At 44.7% G+C, this 18457-nt stretch overlaps 1 protein-coding gene across 2 annotated transcripts in view; it reads left to right on the top strand.

The window, feature by feature from the left end:
• The window catches only part of Egfr (epidermal growth factor receptor), a 176963-nt gene extending 162942 nt beyond the window's left edge, over positions 1–14021 (top strand). Inside the window, exons 21-28 of one of the 2 annotated variants that reach the window (XM_041669982.1) lie at positions 3876–4031; positions 4935–5010; positions 6333–6479; positions 8675–8772; positions 9506–9673; positions 10065–10112; positions 10953–11055; positions 11584–14021. In XM_041669982.1, the coding sequence (XP_041525916.1) occupies positions 3876–4031; positions 4935–5010; positions 6333–6479; positions 8675–8772; positions 9506–9673; positions 10065–10112; positions 10953–11055; positions 11584–11945 (1158 nt within the window). In that variant the 3' untranslated portion in view covers positions 11946–14021. Of the gene's footprint in view, positions 1–3875; positions 4032–4934; positions 5011–6332; positions 6480–8674; positions 8773–9505; positions 9674–10064; positions 10113–10949; positions 11056–11583 lie in introns of both variants that reach the window. The other variant, XM_041669981.1, reaches the window with a different exon arrangement.
• The last annotated feature ends 4436 nt before the right edge of the window (positions 14022–18457 follow it).

Here is an 18457-nt window from a genome sequence, read left to right as displayed (position 1 = left end):
TCCTTCCTTGCACAGGAAAGTGTGGGGGCCACTAAGTCTGGGATTATCCTTATCATGGTTTCTAGGGCAGAACAGAAGTGGATCCTGCTCCAGCCTCTCTGAACTTTGCCCAAGACATGTGGGATGTGCAACCCTTGGGAAATTGGTCTTTAAATGTCACTCTCCGCTCTCAGCCCTTTCTTGTCCTGCTGGGTAATGTGCCAGAAAGACCTTTGGTATCCCTGTGAGGCACACAACTAGGCCAGCTCTTTTAAGCTCAAGTTCCAGCATGGAACTCTTCAAGTTTGCTTCTTAACTTCAGCTTGTCAGAAAACCATTTTTGCTGTCCTGTAGCAATTAAACAAAAATAAATTAGCTAAACTCAATTAAAGTAAAAAGAATCAGGAAATGGTCCTCCCAGGAGTCCCCCCCCCCCCCCCCCCCGCCGCCCCGGGAGCTAATGCTGATATTACTATTTAGATTCTGAGAGTTCATAAGCAATATTACAGCGCTTATCTTTAGTGACCTGTTAAAATATAACCCTGTTTGGTTCGGAGATGGTCTCTCCAACTGCCTTGAGAGTGCAGGGCAGAGTGAAGTGAGTAGACTTCTGTCTAAGTTCCAGTGGATCTAATCTCGCTGCCCCCAGTTTATCTGACTTAAGACCCTTGCTGAGCTGTGGGCCTCAGAGCATGTGGGCACTCTCCTCTGGCTTTTCCAAGACTCTTCTGAGGAAATCTTTGTTTACAGTGAAGCCATGATGTCCCTTTAAAGTTCTGAGCTTGTGGGTGTCGTGAGCCAGCGGGACTCCCCGGGTTTATCAGACTCACACAATGTCAGGAAGTCCTTGACACACCACCAAGTACTAGATTTTTGTTGTTTTGATTTTGATAACACAAGCAGCTTTGGCCCAGCCGGGCAAGTTTCATTCACAGGCCACAGCAGGAGAAATTAGGACCAATTCCCATGGTATGTGGAGACTGTGAACTTGTCTGAGGAGCAGCATGATGGCGGTCTCTAACAAGTGGCCAGCCCTGCAGGTACCCACACAGAGAGGCTGGCTCACTATGGTGGCAGCCAGTGCACCCTCGGGACTTGGACATGGCTGCTATCATTTATTAAATTATTCATTCTTTAAATAAGTGCTCAAGATGTGAACCAAATCCATGTGGAGCATTTGTTGTTTCAGACAGAGTCTCCTAGAGCCCAGACTGACCTTGATTTAAGGGTATCCTTGACCCCTTGATCCCCTTGGCACTGCCTGTGAGGTACCAACTACAGGTGCGCCCCACCATGCCTGGGTCTCTGTTAAACATTTAAAGCAGCGAAATAAAAGTCAATACAGGTAGTGGTGTGGAGTTTAAAATGTCCTCTCAAGCTCTCCTTGTGAGTGTAATAAACGGACAAAAGACAAGACGCTTTAGACAGTAGCAGAGTAAGAGAGAAGGTAACTGGTCCCCTGCACAGAGACTGGAATGTGACTCGTCGCTTTAAGCCTGTGCTGTGTCCCCACAGTAGATCCCAACGTGAAGAATGGATGACATGGTGGATAAGCATAGAAGACTGTAGTGATGAGGCAGGCAGGCCTGCTTTTCGTCCTGCCCAGCTTCCGCACAGCTAGCTTTACACCCGAAATAATTACACGGAAACTGTATTCTTTTAAACATTGCCTGGCCCATTAGCTCTAGGCTCTAACTGGCTAACTCTCACATCTTGATCAACCCATTTCTATTAATGAGTGTAGCACCACGAGGTGGTGGCTTACTGGGAAGGATCTTAACCTGCTTCCATCTTGGAGAGGAGAGCTATAGCATCTGCTTGACTCAGCTTTCTTTCTCCCAGAATTCTGTTCTGTCTTCCCCGCCTACCTATATTCTGACCTATCAGGCCAAGCAGTTTTCTTTATTAATTAAGCAATGAAACAACAGATAAATAGAAGACCCACCTACATCAGAAGACAGCAAGGGTGAGAGAGGTAGGGATGGGGGAGAGGTGAGAAGAGAAAGGGGGCAGGGAAGTCAGAGGGGAAATTGAGAGAGAGAGAGGTGGGGAGAGAACCAGTGAGGACATTCTATGCAGGCTGAGGGCCACATGTTATCACCCCCTTTTCTAGTGGGGAAAAGGTCATCATATTTCCTATGTAGACTCCTTACTCTTACAAGACACAAGAATGCCACAGACCAGAACAGTTACAGTTCCATAAATCAGAGATGGCTGGAGCCAAGAAGGAGGCAGGCTCTGAATTGCAATCAAACAAGAGAAAGGGGCAGAGAAAATAAGTCATGTGATTGGGCATGTTTCTCTGGATTCTGTTCCTTCCTGTCCATTCACCCCCACATCCCTCAGCAATTCCTAACTTAGGAAGTGCTAGTCCAGAAAAGACTCAGCCAGTTTCCTCTTGAGTAGACACGAGTACTCTTCACTTTTATTTCTTTGTACCTGCAAACCTTCAAAAGGAAAAACATACACTGAACAGCATCTAAAACCTGTAGGCACTTCCTAAATAATATGATAGAGTGGGGGATAGTTCTTTTTCACAAGAGACCTGGACAGTTATTGTATTTTCCAAGGGAAGAGAGACTATAAGGGTTTCTAACGTTGAGTTTTTGATAGCATCCTCCTGGAAAGCTTCTTTCTCGAGATGGCTGGTTCTGCCCTCAAAATGAACATTACTCCATTCTGACAGACCAAGTCAATGGTAATTTTTTTATGTGAGAATCTGTGCAAACACAAGCAAACAGTTAGCCCAGAAGTTTGCAGGATGACTCCTGTCTATAGTTACACTCTAACAACACACTAAAGAGGAGGTGCCTCCACCATCACGAAAACACTTTGACAAGAAGAGTTGGTTAAAACCTCACTCATTTTCATGGTGTCCTCCCCAAGCCCTGCTGTAGGTCAGCTGTGTATAGGAGAGTTCATAAACTATCAGGCTAGAGCACAAAGATGTATTTACAAATAGAGGAAAGCACATAAGACCCCAGCACACTTGACTCCTTTGCACCCGTCCATCCTGACGAGTCTGGCCCTGTGTCAGCAGACCCCAGCAATATAAACTCCAGGGGAGCCCGGCTCAACTGATCCCACACCAGAGAAGGAGCAGAGGCCAAAAGTGGTGACCACTGGCCAGCAGGGAGGAAAACTGCCTATGACAGGGACCCCGGAAGGTTTGAGCGAAGACAACAGTTCTCAGGCTTCTGGACACTGTGCCTTGGTGTCCTGGCTACATCTCAAGCATTATTTCTTTATTGCTATTACATTGATGGTTCCAATTGCAGCAGAATTGCTCAATTTACCACCTCCACGGCAGTCAAGGAGGTGATAAAAGACGGTGCCTTGTAAATCATATTCAATGCCCATGTCTTTTTACTTTAAAAAAAAAAAAACCCTCCACTGGAAAGACTTCTTTGTTGGCAGTGATTCACGGAAGACCGCCTAAGGAAAATGACAAAGGTGTGCCTGAAACCCACCAAGGAATCCTGCTCTGCCCTAGCCTAGTGAGTTTGTGTTAGCCCCCTTAAAATAGGAAAGACCTGATGCCTGAGGCCTCACAGCAAGCTATAGTGGAAACAACAACCTCAGGTCTGCAGCCAACGGCTGAGTCTTACCCAACCACTAGCCTTTTCTGTGTGGAACTCGAGTATCTGGCTGGAGAAAAGTTCCTGATCGCATGTGGTTATAGCTCCGTTCACTTGTCATTCATTCCGGATAATTACCAATGTTTACCAACTGCAAGTTGCAAAGTATGAAGCTAACAGCTTCTTCCCTGGTGTGCAGCAGCCCAGGGATTCTTATGGACTTCACCTTGAGTCCAGGTGCATGAGCACTGCCTTCCCGTGACCCTGGGGCTCCTCTGGATGGTTCACTCCCTCATTGCGGGGCCCTCTGTCTTTCAGGGCATGAACTATCTGGAAGATCGGCGCTTGGTGCACCGTGACTTGGCAGCCAGGAATGTCCTGGTGAAGACCCCACAGCATGTCAAGATCACAGATTTTGGGCTGGCCAAACTGCTCGGTGCTGACGAGAAAGAATACCATGCCGAGGGAGGCAAAGTAAGGACCTAGTAGCAGCAGATCCAGAAGTATTTCCCTGATAATCCAGACCCATCCCCCTCCCTGTCAGCTGTGGGCCGCCTTTGCCAACCACTCCAAGTGAGGTCATAGGAGCTGCCACCATGACCTAAGGTCTAGCCTACTTTGTGAATGGAGTTTGGTAAGAGAGGCAGTGAAAAGGGAGACTCTCCCCAGAGGCCAAAGAGAGCAAGCCCCCATCTCCAGGTAACGGTGACATGACGTAATAACAACTGTTGAGTTCTACTGCCTCCTCCAGGAGGAAAACACTCTTCAAAAAAACCAGTTGGGAAATATCACAGCTAATTTAGTACTAACCTCTCTTGAGACTCATGTTCAATAAGCTGCGTTGTTCTGGGAGTTCCTGTGAGTCTGTTGACTCATGCTGGAGAATGGCAGTGACGGGGCTGGCTATCTTCCCTCTCTAATGTTTTCAGTCCCTTCAAGGCCTCGTCACAGCCGTGAGGGGTGCACAGGCCTGCCAGACTCTCCAGATGACCCCCACCCTCCCTAGCTACAGCCCTCTTGTCATGCTGACAGCATGGCTCTAAATAGCACTGTCAACCCCGTGAACTCGGTTATTGGAAACATACCCAAAGTCTGGGATGGAGGGCTGTAGGGAAATACCACAGCCTTAGTTCATCAAAATAGGCCGTTGCTCAAAATGTTCTCAGTCACAGCTTTCATGACGCGGTTCTGGGACCCACCTGTTCTCTGGTGTATTTTTAAAAATTCCTGCTGAGCGGGAGCAGAGACCCTAAGCCTGGTAGGGAGGTCACGTGACTTTCCTCACTAGTCATTTGTCACTACACCTAGAAGGACTACATTTTTTTTTCAGCTGTAAGCTGATAGACTTCTTGCTGCTTTATCCCACTTTGTCCCAAGGTGCCGATCAAGTGGATGGCCTTGGAATCAATTTTACACCGAATTTATACACACCAAAGTGACGTCTGGAGCTATGGTGAGTCAAACCTCTGACGCTAATGAATTTGTACTAAGGCTAAGCTGGTTCCTATTATTTGCTAATTGACATTATATGCCCTGACATGCAAGTGTTACCTTTCAAGACAGTGGGCATTCATAATGGAGCTGCTCTCTATCTACCATCCTAAGAGAATCTGACAAAGGAAATGAAGCTTAGCTGCCACACCAAGGATCGCTAGAGACAACCAGGAACTCCTGCTGCAGGGAGGGTCATAAGGGGAAAAGGACCAGAATGTAGGTTAAGCCTCTGCCTGCAGAAGTCAAACAGATATAAGCTCTTGCTTTGAACTTGAAAGGAATGAAAGGAAAGCAGCAAATGAAGCAACTCTGATAGATGAAATGCCCAAGACTGTTGGTTCATGTCATATTTGATTTAATATCTCTGTGCCAAAGAGAATAGCTTGACAAGGGTGAACCATGAGGATATGTAGGAAGTAAATGAGAACAGGAAAATGGTTACCGTGTGCTGCTCAAAAAAGACCCACCTCATCCGGGTCCAGTTCTTCTAAGTACATCATAGCCATGCCCAGGACTTCGCTTCATCTGAGCGGGATGACCACTCATGCCAAGCCTGCTTTGCATGTTCTTCCCTTGTCTTGGGTCTGTTATGTCTTCACCAGGAATACCCTTGGTTGCTGTGTCAGGCACTTGATCCTTGAATTCCCCACCAGCAATTCATAGAAAAGTTGGAAAACACTGTCGTTATGAAACACAACTCTCACCTCAAAGGGAATGAAGGATGATTTATTCTGAACCAGCCATGGGAGGTCATCACCAAAGAACACAAATTCGGGTTACCCTGAACATCTCCTTAGGAAGCAGATCAAGCAGATTGTATTAACTACAGGACAAAGAACATGATGTATCAAATGCTTTGCCATTTACAGCCATATTCATATGGTCCTGTTTTCCACTATTACTACTGTGAATGTAAGGTTCTCAGGGCAGTTGAGTAAGTGGATGGACCTTGTTCTGTGGCAAACTCATATTCCACAGTTGTCCTTATCTTTAGGGTTATTATTGAACTCTTCTCCTTGTCAGTCAACAATTATATGTCTCACATTAAATTAACATTTGATGTCGAAGATCTTGCTAGGTACTTGAAGCCAGGCTATGAAACAGATGCTACAATCCTACTTGAAAGTCAAACCAAAGGCATCGGTAGTCAAACCAAAGGCTCCAAAGCTATAGAAACATACTTTTTTAAATACTTAGCCACATTAATGACCAAAGATTAGATGATGTGCTGACCATGAACTCACGAAGCAATAACTTTCTTTGCCCGCTTTGTCTGCTCAGGAGTCACTGTGTGGGAACTGATGACCTTTGGGTCCAAGCCTTATGATGCAATCCCTGCTAGTGAGATCTCATCCATCCTGGAGAAAGGAGAACGCCTTCCACAGCCGCCTATCTGCACCATTGATGTCTACATGATCATGGTCAAGTGTGAGTGCCTGGGGCGACCATCCACACTCTTGTAGGGCAGCCTGAAAGAGCATAACTACTCTTAGCCAAATAACCAAGGCCGTCATTTCCCTGAAGAAAGAACATCACTCTTTAAGGCAGGCACACAATTCCAGAAACACCATAAACACCTCCTGCAAACATTCTTTAGGAATCACTTGCTTGACTCCTCCTGACCTCATATTTTCCCATCTTTGCAACCAAATAAACCAAAGTCTTTCATAAGCCATTATTCCAAAATATTCTATTCTCTGAGTTGCTCAATGACCTTACAAAGTTGCCTTACATTCTGAGACCTGTTGCCAGAGAGACTTAATGTTTTTAAATGCCTAACAATGAGTAACCAGGGGACTATGAGAGAATCAACATTTCTGCTCTGGCTTAAACCTTTCAAACAGTGGATTTACGTGAGATCTCCGTGGCACGGCAGTTCATCATTTTAATCTCAATAGGAGAGTGCCTTTGGATCAGGGCTACTATTCCACACAAATCACAAGTGTGCTCAGCTCAGAAAATAACCTTACCCATGGGATAGCACTGGCATAAAAACATAGCAGAGGAATGTGACAGTCATTGTGGCAGCTTGGACCAAAAGCAACTTGGAGAGGAACATGTTTATTTGGCCTACAGCCCACTGTCCATTGTCAAGGAAAACAAGGGCAAGAACTCAAAATCAGAACCTGGAGGTAGGTACTGGCTTGCTCTCCCTGGTTCACTCAGCCTGCATTCTTACACAGCTGAAAACCACCAGCCTAGGGGTAGCACCACCCACAGTGGGCGGGACCCTTCTCACACTACTCATTAATCAAGAAAATGTCCCACAGGCTTGCTGACAGGCCAATCCAAGGGAGGCATTTCCTCGGTAAAAGTTTCCTCTTCCCAGATGACTCTAGTTTTTCTCATAGTGACAGAAACCAACCAGCACAGCTGTGCTTATATAAGTAACAATGTATCTCTGAACTTTAGACCTGAGAGCTGATCTGTTTTCACTGCATTGGTTTGGGCTGAGGAAGCTGAGGCCCAGAAAGGTTACATGATTTGTCTAAGGTCACATTGCAGTTTGGCCTAAAATACTTTGACATCCAGTTGAAAAAAATGTGAATCCCCGAGAGGCACAGGGATTTCTAGCCCACAGTTTATCCTCCTCATTGCTGAATCTATATTTAGATCATTGTGTAATCCAATGCACCCACATGGCTATTAGATATAGCTTCACACAGAAGGCACTTGCTTTATGCAGCCGTAGGTTCCGTCCCCAGCCCTGCAAGATAAATAAACAACAGGACATGGATGCAGCCTTGTCATTTGTGTGAATGGAAACTGATTGTTGAAGGCCTTGATATTTAATCTGGTTTCTGGTCTGGAAGTCTATGGAGAAGGGACAATGAAATCACGAAGGCATGCCAAAGTCAGCGTAATTTAGTCATGATTGCCCATGACAATATTCTGTAGTCACTGAAGATTGTAAGCAAGAATCCTGTCTCGGGAGAAGAAATATAGAAATATTAGAGTATGTTATTGTTACTGTGATTTAAAAATAGTGTAAAGGGCTGAGGATGAATGCATACGTCCCTGGGTTGTATCCCCAGGTGACAACAACAACTTCTCACGGACTTTGAGGACCAACCTGTAGTAAGAAGTTGCAGGCCGCATTCCTGCCGCCTGGTTTCTGGCTGCCAGCTAGCTTATGCCCCGAAATAATTACATGGAAACTGTATTCTTTTAAACACTGCCTGGCCCATTAGTTCCAGCCTCTTATTGACTAGCTCTTACATATTGATCTAACCCATTTTTAATAATCTGTATAGCCCACGAGGTGGCTTACCAGGGAAGATCTTAAACTGCGTCTTTCTGGAGTTGGAGAATCATGGGGACTGTCTGACTCAGCTTCTTTCTCCCAGCATTCTGTTCTGTCTACTCCGCCTACCTAATTTTCTGTCCTATCAGGCCAAGCAGTTTTCTTTATTAGTTAACCAATGAAAGCAACAGATAAGATACAAGACCCACCTCCATCACCAACCAATGTCAGCTCTGTGCTGAGGTTGAAAAGTCGGCCCCAACGATTATGTCCTCACCATTCATTTGCCTAGAAAGATCACAGCGTAAGTGCTTCAAGCAGTGCTCTCTTTAATTTCTTCCAGGGTGGTAATCATTCTGCTTTCCTTCATTTCCTTCAGGCTGGATGATAGATGCCGATAGCCGCCCAAAGTTCCGAGAGTTGATTCTCGAATTCTCCAAAATGGCCCGAGACCCCCAGCGCTACCTTGTTATCCAGGTACCAGGTCACAGTTTGTACTTCCATTTCCAAAATTCCTTCAATAGCTCCTGATACCACTGTGGTGGTTCAGCACAGCCTGGGGGACGCTTTCCTGTTAATAAATCCGTTTGTGTGTTGGAGCTGCTTTAGTTACAACCCAATGATTCTGAACTACATTGGGACCATGGGTAGATCCCATCTAACTCCAAGTAGCCATGCCATTTGAGCAGTCCTACCTGGACCCAACCTGTTCTTCCTGTTCACATGTCAGTCACCTTATATTTTGGCTTCACTGTCATGGCTCCCATCCCTGACTCTGTATGCATCCTTGTGCCACGTGTACCACCAATCATTCCATTTCCTTATCTAATTCTGAAATAACAAAACCAAGGTCACTTGACTATGTGGATTTTAAGTTTCAGTAAAATAATATATGCAAAGCACATTGCATAACATTGTGTGGGGGACAGTAAACTGTTCCCAGGGCTTCTTTTTCTTCTTTCTCTTAAGTGGTTGCTCATGTGCAGGCTGTCAGAATCAGGAGATTTGTGGGTTTATTACATTGCAAAATATCCACACTTTAATATGGAAAGAGCTGTGTGTGGATCTGAGAACCGCAGAGTTTGCCCGATAACTAAACTAACAAACTTGCAGGTACTTGTTGATAAAAAAAAAACCCTGACTCCTGTAGCCAGAGAACAGAAAAGCAACTCTGTTGCGCCTTCTAACGGTCTCAAAATCTCTGCACCAGGGGGATGAAAGGATGCACTTGCCCAGCCCAACAGACTCCAACTTTTACCGAGCCCTGATGGATGAAGAGGACATGGAAGATGTGATTGATGCTGACGAGTACCTCATTCCACAGCAAGGCTTCTTCAACAGCCCATCCACATCTCGGACTCCCCTCTTGAGTTCTCTGGTACGCGAGCGCTCTCTCTGTCTCTCTCTCTGTCTCTCTCTCTCTCTGTCTCTCTCTCTCTCTGTCTCTCTCTCTCTCTCTCTCTCTCTCTCTCTCCTGGTTTAAATTTATTTGGTTTCCATTTTCTAGATTATATTTGGAGAAAAAGAAGTAAATTTTAACAAATGGAAGCATCATAACCCATAGTTTATGTAGTCATTTTGTTGCCTCGTTTTTCTAAAGCTGCCATTCAAGACAAAAATTCTCTTCTCCAAAATACATTTGCTTTCATCCAAAGCAGTAAACACCTTGAAATATTTCTACTCTGGGAGACCTACCTCCTGCAACTGCGGGAAATGGGTGAGAATGGACCATTGTACCATGAGCAACATTGCTTTTTTTTTTTTTCCAGAGTGCAACCAGCAACAATTCCACTGTGGCATGCATTAATAGAAATGGGGTATGTATGAACACAATATAAACCAGAATCAAATAAGCTGGTTTTCAAGCCCTGTTACTCAGGGAACGTGCCCATCTCTGCCCACATCGTTCGGACCTTCCTTCCTGCGTTTTCCACATCATAGCTTCTTTGACTGAAACCCTAAGGCCAGGAATTAGTGATAACTTATCACATGACCACGGGAGGTGTGATTCATAGGCTGCCAGCATCAGCTTCACCTGGCAGCCATTAGAAGTGAAGATATTCAGGCCTCCAGCAGACCCATGAGCAGGATCTGCGGGGGTGTCACCAGTGTGGGCACGAGCCCGCCAAGTCACCCTGAACACAAGGAAGTGCGGTGCTTCAGCATGTGCCTGCGCTGTGCTGTCTGCGAGCGGCCACACCACTAATTCCATTTTAAATAACGCGAAATAAAACATGAAAATCAGCTCACCACACATTCCAGGCATTCAGGGGCCACATGTGGGCTGGGAATGCCTTATTATGGAACACAGACGCCAAGGTGCCCCTATCCCTTCAGCAATTCTGTCAGATGTACTGACATGATCTGTCTCTAGCCCACCAGACCGGGTGTCCCTTAGGAGCCTTTCAGAAATCTGTTCTCCCAGACTCAGACTCCAGTGAGTTTACTCTCTCCGTGTCTGTGACACCTGACTACGTAGCCCAGCAGCCCTTGAACTCACAGTCCTCACAGCTCAGCCTGCAGAGCTCTGAAATCGCAAGCACGTGCCAGCCACTTGGACGTGCATTTTAACAAGACCGCAGGCGAAGTTAATCTATAACGAGGTCTGAGTAACTAATCCTCCCTGGAGTAACCTTGCCGAATTCTCTTCCCAGCAGAGCTGTCGTCTCAAGGAAGACAGCTTCTTGCAGCGGTACAGCTCCGACCCCACTGGTGCCTTAACGGAGGACAGCCTAGACGACACTTTCCTCCCTGCACCGGGTGAGTAGCTTGCTCAGGAAGCGGTCATTGGCCGTGGTGTCTACTCTCATTTCCTCAGGCACCAGCCAGGAGCTTCTTTCCAAGTCATCCAGAGGGGGAGACTGGCAATTGTGCAGACGTGTTGGGAGTGAGAAGAAACAGAGGGAACTAAGCTGCTGTGGGAACTGTGTCCAACACAAGTTACAGCTTGGTTTTTCACTCACACACATATACACACACACACACTCTCTCTCTCTCACATACACACACACACACACACACAAACACACACTCACACACACCCTACACATCTTCCTTTAAATTTACAAAAAACCACATAGGCCCGCTGCTTTGAGAAGAACAGAAAATCTCACAGTATCTTTGGGAATCTCCATAGGATTCCCAGAATTTCCTTGCCCTCTGACGTCACATGTCTCGCTGAAGATGTTTGCAGAATTCACCAAAATTTCAGGGCTGTCAAATTCTGCTTTGAGAATCTTGGCACAAAGCTTTGCTAATTCATACGTGCTTTTTTTTTTTCCATTTCAGAATATATAAACCAGTCTGTCCCCAAAAGGCCAGCAGGCTCTGTACAGAACCCTGTCTATCACAATCAGCCCCTGCATCCAGCAGCTGGCAGGGACCTGCATTATCAAAATCCCCATAGCAACGCCGTGGGCAACCCTGAGTATCTCAACACTGTCCAGCCTACCTGTGTCAGCGGTGGATTTGACAGCCCTGCCCTCTGGGCTCCCAAGGGCAGCCATCAAATGAGCCTGGACAACCCTGATTACCAGCAGGACTTCTTTCCCCAGGAAGCCAGGCCAAACGGCATCTATAAGGGCCCCACGGCTGAAAATGCCGAATATCTACGCGTAGCACCAACAAGCACTGAGTTTATTGGAGCCTGACATGGAGGGGTGTCACACCGGCTATAAAATCTCCAGACTTATCATTACCCCAGGACCAAGCCATGGCAGCACCTCCAAACAGCCATGCCCATGTTGTGCCAAATGTCAGACCCTCGGACTGGTTTGCAACAGTAACTTTGATGGGCTCTGTCTTTGAGCTGAGCAATGGGCCCCTCCCCTGACGCGCTTTGGGAAGTTGAAGGTACATTTTTTTTAATCCTTCAAACTGTGAAGATTCTACAAAAAGGCATCCATCATGAATGTAGTCCATTGGGACGGAAGTTTACCTCATGGTGAGGTGCACGGGGAAGAAAACACACATTTGGAGATTTGCTGCACAGGGACCTTTGGATTCTTATTTTCTTTATTGATTTGATTCATGGGCTCTTCCAAGAAGGAAGGCGCTTACTTGCGGTATGTATTACACAGAGTTGCCCGGTGCCAACTGTGACCAGTTGATTCCACAAGCTCTGCTTCAAGACATTTCTGTGGCAAGACAACTACATATACAAGAAGGCCTGCATGCCTTGAGCAGACCACACTTGTACAACCTTAAACCATAGCAGGTACAATAGGATAAGCCACTTTGTTACTTCCTGGGGCTGGGAGAAGGAGGAGGAAGGGGTAGAAGTTCCCCCTCAGACTTGCTTTTGTATGAATCTGTCCCTGGTACTTACACCGCTGGCTTACTGGTGACTTCTGGCTATCAGGCCTCCTTGACCTCCTTGTGTTTTCTGTTTCACTGTTTTGAGCTGTAATAGGCATTCCCGTCTTGATTTTGTAAAGTCAACAAGAAACAGTATTATCAGAACAACCATGACTCCACATCTGTGCGCTAACCAAAGGCCTTTAATTCACACTTCACAGAGGAATATAACCCAAAAATTTAGTCTCGGCATCAGGCCTGTTGAAGCATGTCTCATGAGACTACAGAAATGGCAATGCTCTTCAAATCCCCTTTGCCTTCACCCCTCTACACTCCGAAATCATCATAAACCACACAAGAAGAATCCTTTTTGTATTTTTATAAGTGTTTACTGGAGATGTGTAAGTGGCAAATTGTCACCAAAGTTTTCTTTCCCTTTGAGAGAAATTATCTAAGCTACTCCATAGTAAGTGGCAACCCAAGGTAAGCTCCGTATGCACGTTCCGAGAGAAAGAATGTTAAGAATTGAGTGGAACTCAAGTGGCAAACTTGCAATAGGAGTTTGCAAGCCACAACAATGCTTCCATGGATGCTTCTGGGAAGAAACCCATCTCAAAGTAATCCCACTGTCATTGGTACATCCAGCTCCTCAAGGTCTCAATGTTGGTTCTTAATTTGCTCTTCCTTGCAGCCCGGTTCGTTAATATCTGTCTTTGGTAAACACTACTTTAATGCTCTTGGTATCCATCCCTTCCCATTTATCAAGGGGTGGATAGGAATGGCCTTATAAACACTAATCCTAAAGCAAAATAATGAATGCCAGGCAAGTTGTCTGAGCCAGGCACCAAAAGCACAGAGCAGAGATGGTGCATTCTGTGTGGGAAGATCTAGAAAGTTCACAGCGGAGATAATATTACCATTATCTTCTGAGATTAAAAAAAAAGTCTTAAACACTAGCAAAATGAAAAGTATGTTTCCTTAGAGAATTCAGCCAAGAGAGCAACGACGGGAAAGCTCTACTAAGTAAGTCAGGTCCAAGGCCAAGCCAATCATCGCCCTGCTCCCTCAAGCATGAGGCTTGCAGCATCCTGAGTTTCCTAACTATTGTCCACTCCTGGCAATGTCAGGCTGTCATTCATGAAAATAAGTAGTTAGAACACTAAGCAGCATTTCCAGAGACGGACATTCCATGCCATTCCATGCCAGAATATGCCACGTCGATCGTTGATCCACCAGGAAGGCAGAGGAAACATTTAGCCAGGTGTTTGTTCAAAACTGAAATTCAAAATGACCCTGTCACTTGTCAGGGGCAGGCGATTGGTGAGGGAAAGCAGGAGAAAGCCAGTCAAATTGTAGCAATGAAATCTTAGTATTTTTGTACTTTGAAACACTTTTCTTATAACAAAATAAAGTAGCAAAAACCTTTCAAACCTGCTTTTCTTTTTATTTAAATGTTCTGCATAAACTTTAGCTGTTGCCAGAGTTAAAATTATGTTTGCCAACGTGTCCTCACTGTATCTGTGCAGGGAGTCATGGGGCTGGGAGAGGTGCCTTGCTGACCCTTTAAAGCAGTGGTACTCAACCTGTGGGTACCACTTAACAGCCACTGATATAAAAGAAACTACAGAGAGGGGAGGCACCATGCTGGGACCATCATTTCTTTACATCCCTGGCAGCCCTAACTCAGCTTCACTCTTCCTTTAAATAACCAGACTCATGTGCCTCCCAGGACCTCCTTCTACTAATTGTCTATCAGTCCAATCTTAGATTAACTTTTTCTCTGCCATGGTCCCACCCTGCCTCTTGGGCAGTTCTTGGGAAAATAAATATAGGGACCTAACACTTACAATGAGCACAAACACATGACCTACAAGGAACCCCTATTGTTATACCCTATGAGAGTTACTTTTTACCCTCATGATGGGAAAGGATAATCTCTTAAATCCTAAATTTTCTGTGAGTCCTTCTACCGTGAACTTCATAGATGGAAGACTTGGGGAGGCAGCAAATCTCATTCTAGCTGTTTGGGCATTTGTTGAACATTCTTTGTGCTGTTCTTTAGACTCCCACCCCATCCCCAAACTATAGACATAAAAGAGTCTTGGACTCATAAACACTAAAAGACTGGATCTTGGGCTGGGCTACCCATGAGACATTTCCAGCCGGTAGAGTGTCAGCCTAATTCTCCTTCCACCCATGGAGTTTTCAGAGTACCACCAGGATATCCCAACAAATACCAAAGTTTCAGGAGCCACTGCTGGAGAAAAAAAGACTTGAGAAAGGGACCCCATCACTCACTGATGGTGACCCCATCTACAGCCACTCATTTTGGTCCTCTGATTACAATTGTATAAGACAAAGCAGGGACAGTCATATACCTGTCCCACCTCACTGCCAATGAGAGGTCCCTGAAGAGTTTAGGAAGATTTCCCCAGACCCTACAGTTTAATCCAGTCAGAATTCTCGAAATGCACCCCCAGCTTTGATTCTAATGGACAGCCTAGGACAAAGTCCGCATCTGTACCATCTTCATCGTTTCTACAGAACAGCCACCGTCCCCACCTTGCCCAAAGTCAGAGTGGAATAAAAAGGCCTGGGTAGGGGAGAGACTCCCTGACACATGGAAAGCAAATTTGCAGTCACTATGCCTGTGACTTGGCCACAAGTGTGGCCTTTCCAAAATTCAACCCCCCCACACACTTTTTTTTTTTCAACATAACTTTAATCCTGAAAGGGGCAAATATCTAAATCTGAGTCTTGCTAAAGTTCTGCGACATCTTGCTAAAATCCTGGGACATTTTTGGTTACCTAAGAAACAAGTCCTAAATACCGACCTCCTTCCCACCTTCCACATTGAATGAGCTGGTCCTACTTAAGAGCAGATGTTAAAATTTTGCTTAATCTCTCCTTTCTTTTGATAAGGATGTGTTTGTATAATCACATAATAACCTGTTTACATTTCCTGGCTTGTGGGCTGTAAAACCTTAACCCCTCTCCCATTTCCCAGCCACACCTGCGGCTCCAGAGACTTTGTATTCTCAGAGCCACATTTAGATAGAATTTGTAAATGCAGGTGTATTTTTGTAACTTTTTTGCAGTGTATTGTCCTCTTTATGTAGCACTGAATTTTGTAAAGTATATTTTTTTAAGGAATTCATTTTTTAACTTAAAAAATCTGCATGCTTTAGAAAAACTCAGTAGAATCAAAATTTGAAATTGAAATCTTTGCTTAAGAATGGTTCTGCAAGGGTGATGGGGAGAAGTCTCTTTTTCTCTTAGGCGAGTGTGAACCTCAGGGTCAAGATAAACTAGGTGGGTCCTTGCCACAGTGAAGGAGAGGAGGGTCATTTCAGAATCCTTACAGGAAGAAAAGACAGACACAAGCTTAATGCTGGTCTGAGCAGGAGCTGCGGATTCTGGGTTAACATAAGAATTACTGCCAGATTTGGACCTTGAAATTTCAGTCCTGTGCTCCAATGTGGGTCTCTGTCTCTGTCTCCTTTCATTGCTTGCTGAAGGTTAATATTCAGGAGGATGCCTATATGTTTTTCTTTGGGTTCTCCTTATTTAGCTTCTGACTTCTCACAGGACAGGGAACCCTGATTGCTTTTCGGGCTGAGGGGGGGGGGGACTTAATTGGGGGAGGGGGAGGGAAATGGGAGGCGGTGGCGGGGAAGAGACAGAAATCTTTAATAAATAAATAAATTAAAAAAATAAAAAAAAACAGAAAAAAAAAAGAATTACTGCCAGGCCAGTTGTGGTGGCACACGCCGGTAGGATTTTCTGAAGGAGGCAGAGGCAGGAGGATCACGAGTTCGAGGCCAGCCTGGGCTACACATTTAGCCGGGCGGTGGTGGCGCACGCCTTTAATCCCAGCACTCGGGAGGCAGAGGCAGGCGGATCTCTGTGAGTTCGAGGCCAGCCTGGTCTACAAGAGCTAGTTCCAGGACAGGCTCCAAAGCCACAGAGAAACCCTGTCTCGAAAAGCCAAAAAAAAAAAGAATTACTGCCAGCTCACAACTACTAGAAGAATTTCAGTGCGTAGCATTATCAGGTCATCTGCCAATATGACCTTGTTAGTGTAAGAGATTCGATAACATTGTTGGTTTGCATATGCTAATATGACATTAACTCCAATTATTTTGTTTTTACATTTACAAATGTCATTCACTTATTACTCTGGAAGTGTCTGGAAAGCCATAATGTTTATGCTGTTTGGGTTACTCAGTGTATTCCTGAAGTCTATCAAGTGCAAACATGGTCACTCAAAAGAGGGTTTTAAAACTGTTGAAACCTAGTCATGCCCAAGAATAATCAAATATGAATCTCTATAGGGTAAAATCTGAGAATTTTTACTGTTTTGGAAAGTCCTATGTCCCTTCTAATGTACAGACAAAGTTAAACATCACAAGCTTAGGGATGAGCCCTGAACTCACAGATATCTGTGCGGATACAAATGATGCCCAAACCCAGAAAAGCCTACGTCTGCTCGTCAGTATCTCGGTGTTATGGTGTCATGTCCAGAACTGAGGCTGCTGTCTAGGCGTTAGAGGGTAAATAAAGTATCTAGCCAATGAGCAAGAGGCAAAGGAATTATAACACAGACACCCCCACCATCATTTTTGTGTTGCGTAAGCAAACTCTATTAAGAATGGATGGTCATGAAGAAAAAGTGTTACGCTATGTATGTATCCACCATTGTTGGACACCTGCTAACCTGATGCAACCCACTAACCTCCATTTTCCAAAAGGAAAATCTTGACCTACTGGTTTGACTACAAAGGGCAAACTTGAAGACAATTACCAAATACTTAGGTGACTTTTATAGGACTAAAGCTCTAAGAACAGGAATTTTACATTAAGACACACACATACACACACACACTGAAGCAGCTAATCCAGACTATTCTGCCAAGTACATATACACAATGATCCTCTGAGGTCTAAGCCTGTCTTGCCTGAATTACCAGTCAAATTGCTAGGAGTCATTACCCCCAACAACAGCAGAAAAATATAAGAATTTAAGTTTGTAGGTCTTAGATGCATATTTTACTTGGAAAATTCAGTTTCCTGACTCTCTTGACTTGAGTACAAAGTATGGTTGCTATATAACACAATGGTGTAGAAATACGCCATCCCAGGATATAATGGCTGTTCCTAGACATGATGACATGGTTGGTTAACACCAGACAGCAGTAATTTCATGTCGGTTTCATTCAAGCAATTGCTTTTTCTATGGCACATTTTAACTTTGTAATGTTTTGCGATGATGAATGCAATATCTGTACAAATGCAAATCAGGATCTCTTTTACATACCGTTGATAGAACATGTTGATTGTACATTAAGTATTAAAGATTTAGGTCTATGTTCTTCATTGTTTGCTACTCCTAAGAACTTAACCGTTTTGCATTCTTTCTTAACACTGCAGTGTTGGTTTCTGCTATTTTTCATATCTGACTATAGATATTCTTTCTTGAATTTTTTTCCTTGTTTTCAGATTGGTTTTAATTTGACTTGCTGGTGTTTCGGTGCCTTGTGGCCCAATAAGCTGTATTCCCCGCCCCAACTGAAAACTTTAAAAAAAAAAAATCAATAAACCTTATTTTCAGAGAAGATCTAGAATCATAGCAAAATAGAAAAGAAAGTGCAGGAAACCTCCATATTCCTCCTGTCCTCCCACGTACACCTTCGCCGTTATACCCATCCTTACTGTAATATGCAAATAACTGTAGGAAAAACCTCCAAGTCACTTCAGAGACTGCACTCTGTTTCCCAGATTCTGCTTGTGCTCTTCGGATACGATGTGATGCCTTCCAGGCTTTCATATTTTTGATAGACAGGTAGACGTACCACAAAAACCAAGG

Source organism: Microtus oregoni, unplaced genomic scaffold (assembly GCF_018167655.1).
Source record: "Microtus oregoni isolate MIOR12 unplaced genomic scaffold, Mior012 000019F_ref0000042, whole genome shotgun sequence".
Taxonomy (NCBI): Eukaryota; Metazoa; Chordata; class Mammalia; order Rodentia; family Cricetidae; genus Microtus; species Microtus oregoni.
Note: the sequence above shows the minus strand (reverse complement) of the source record. Positions and strands in the feature narration are given on the sequence as shown.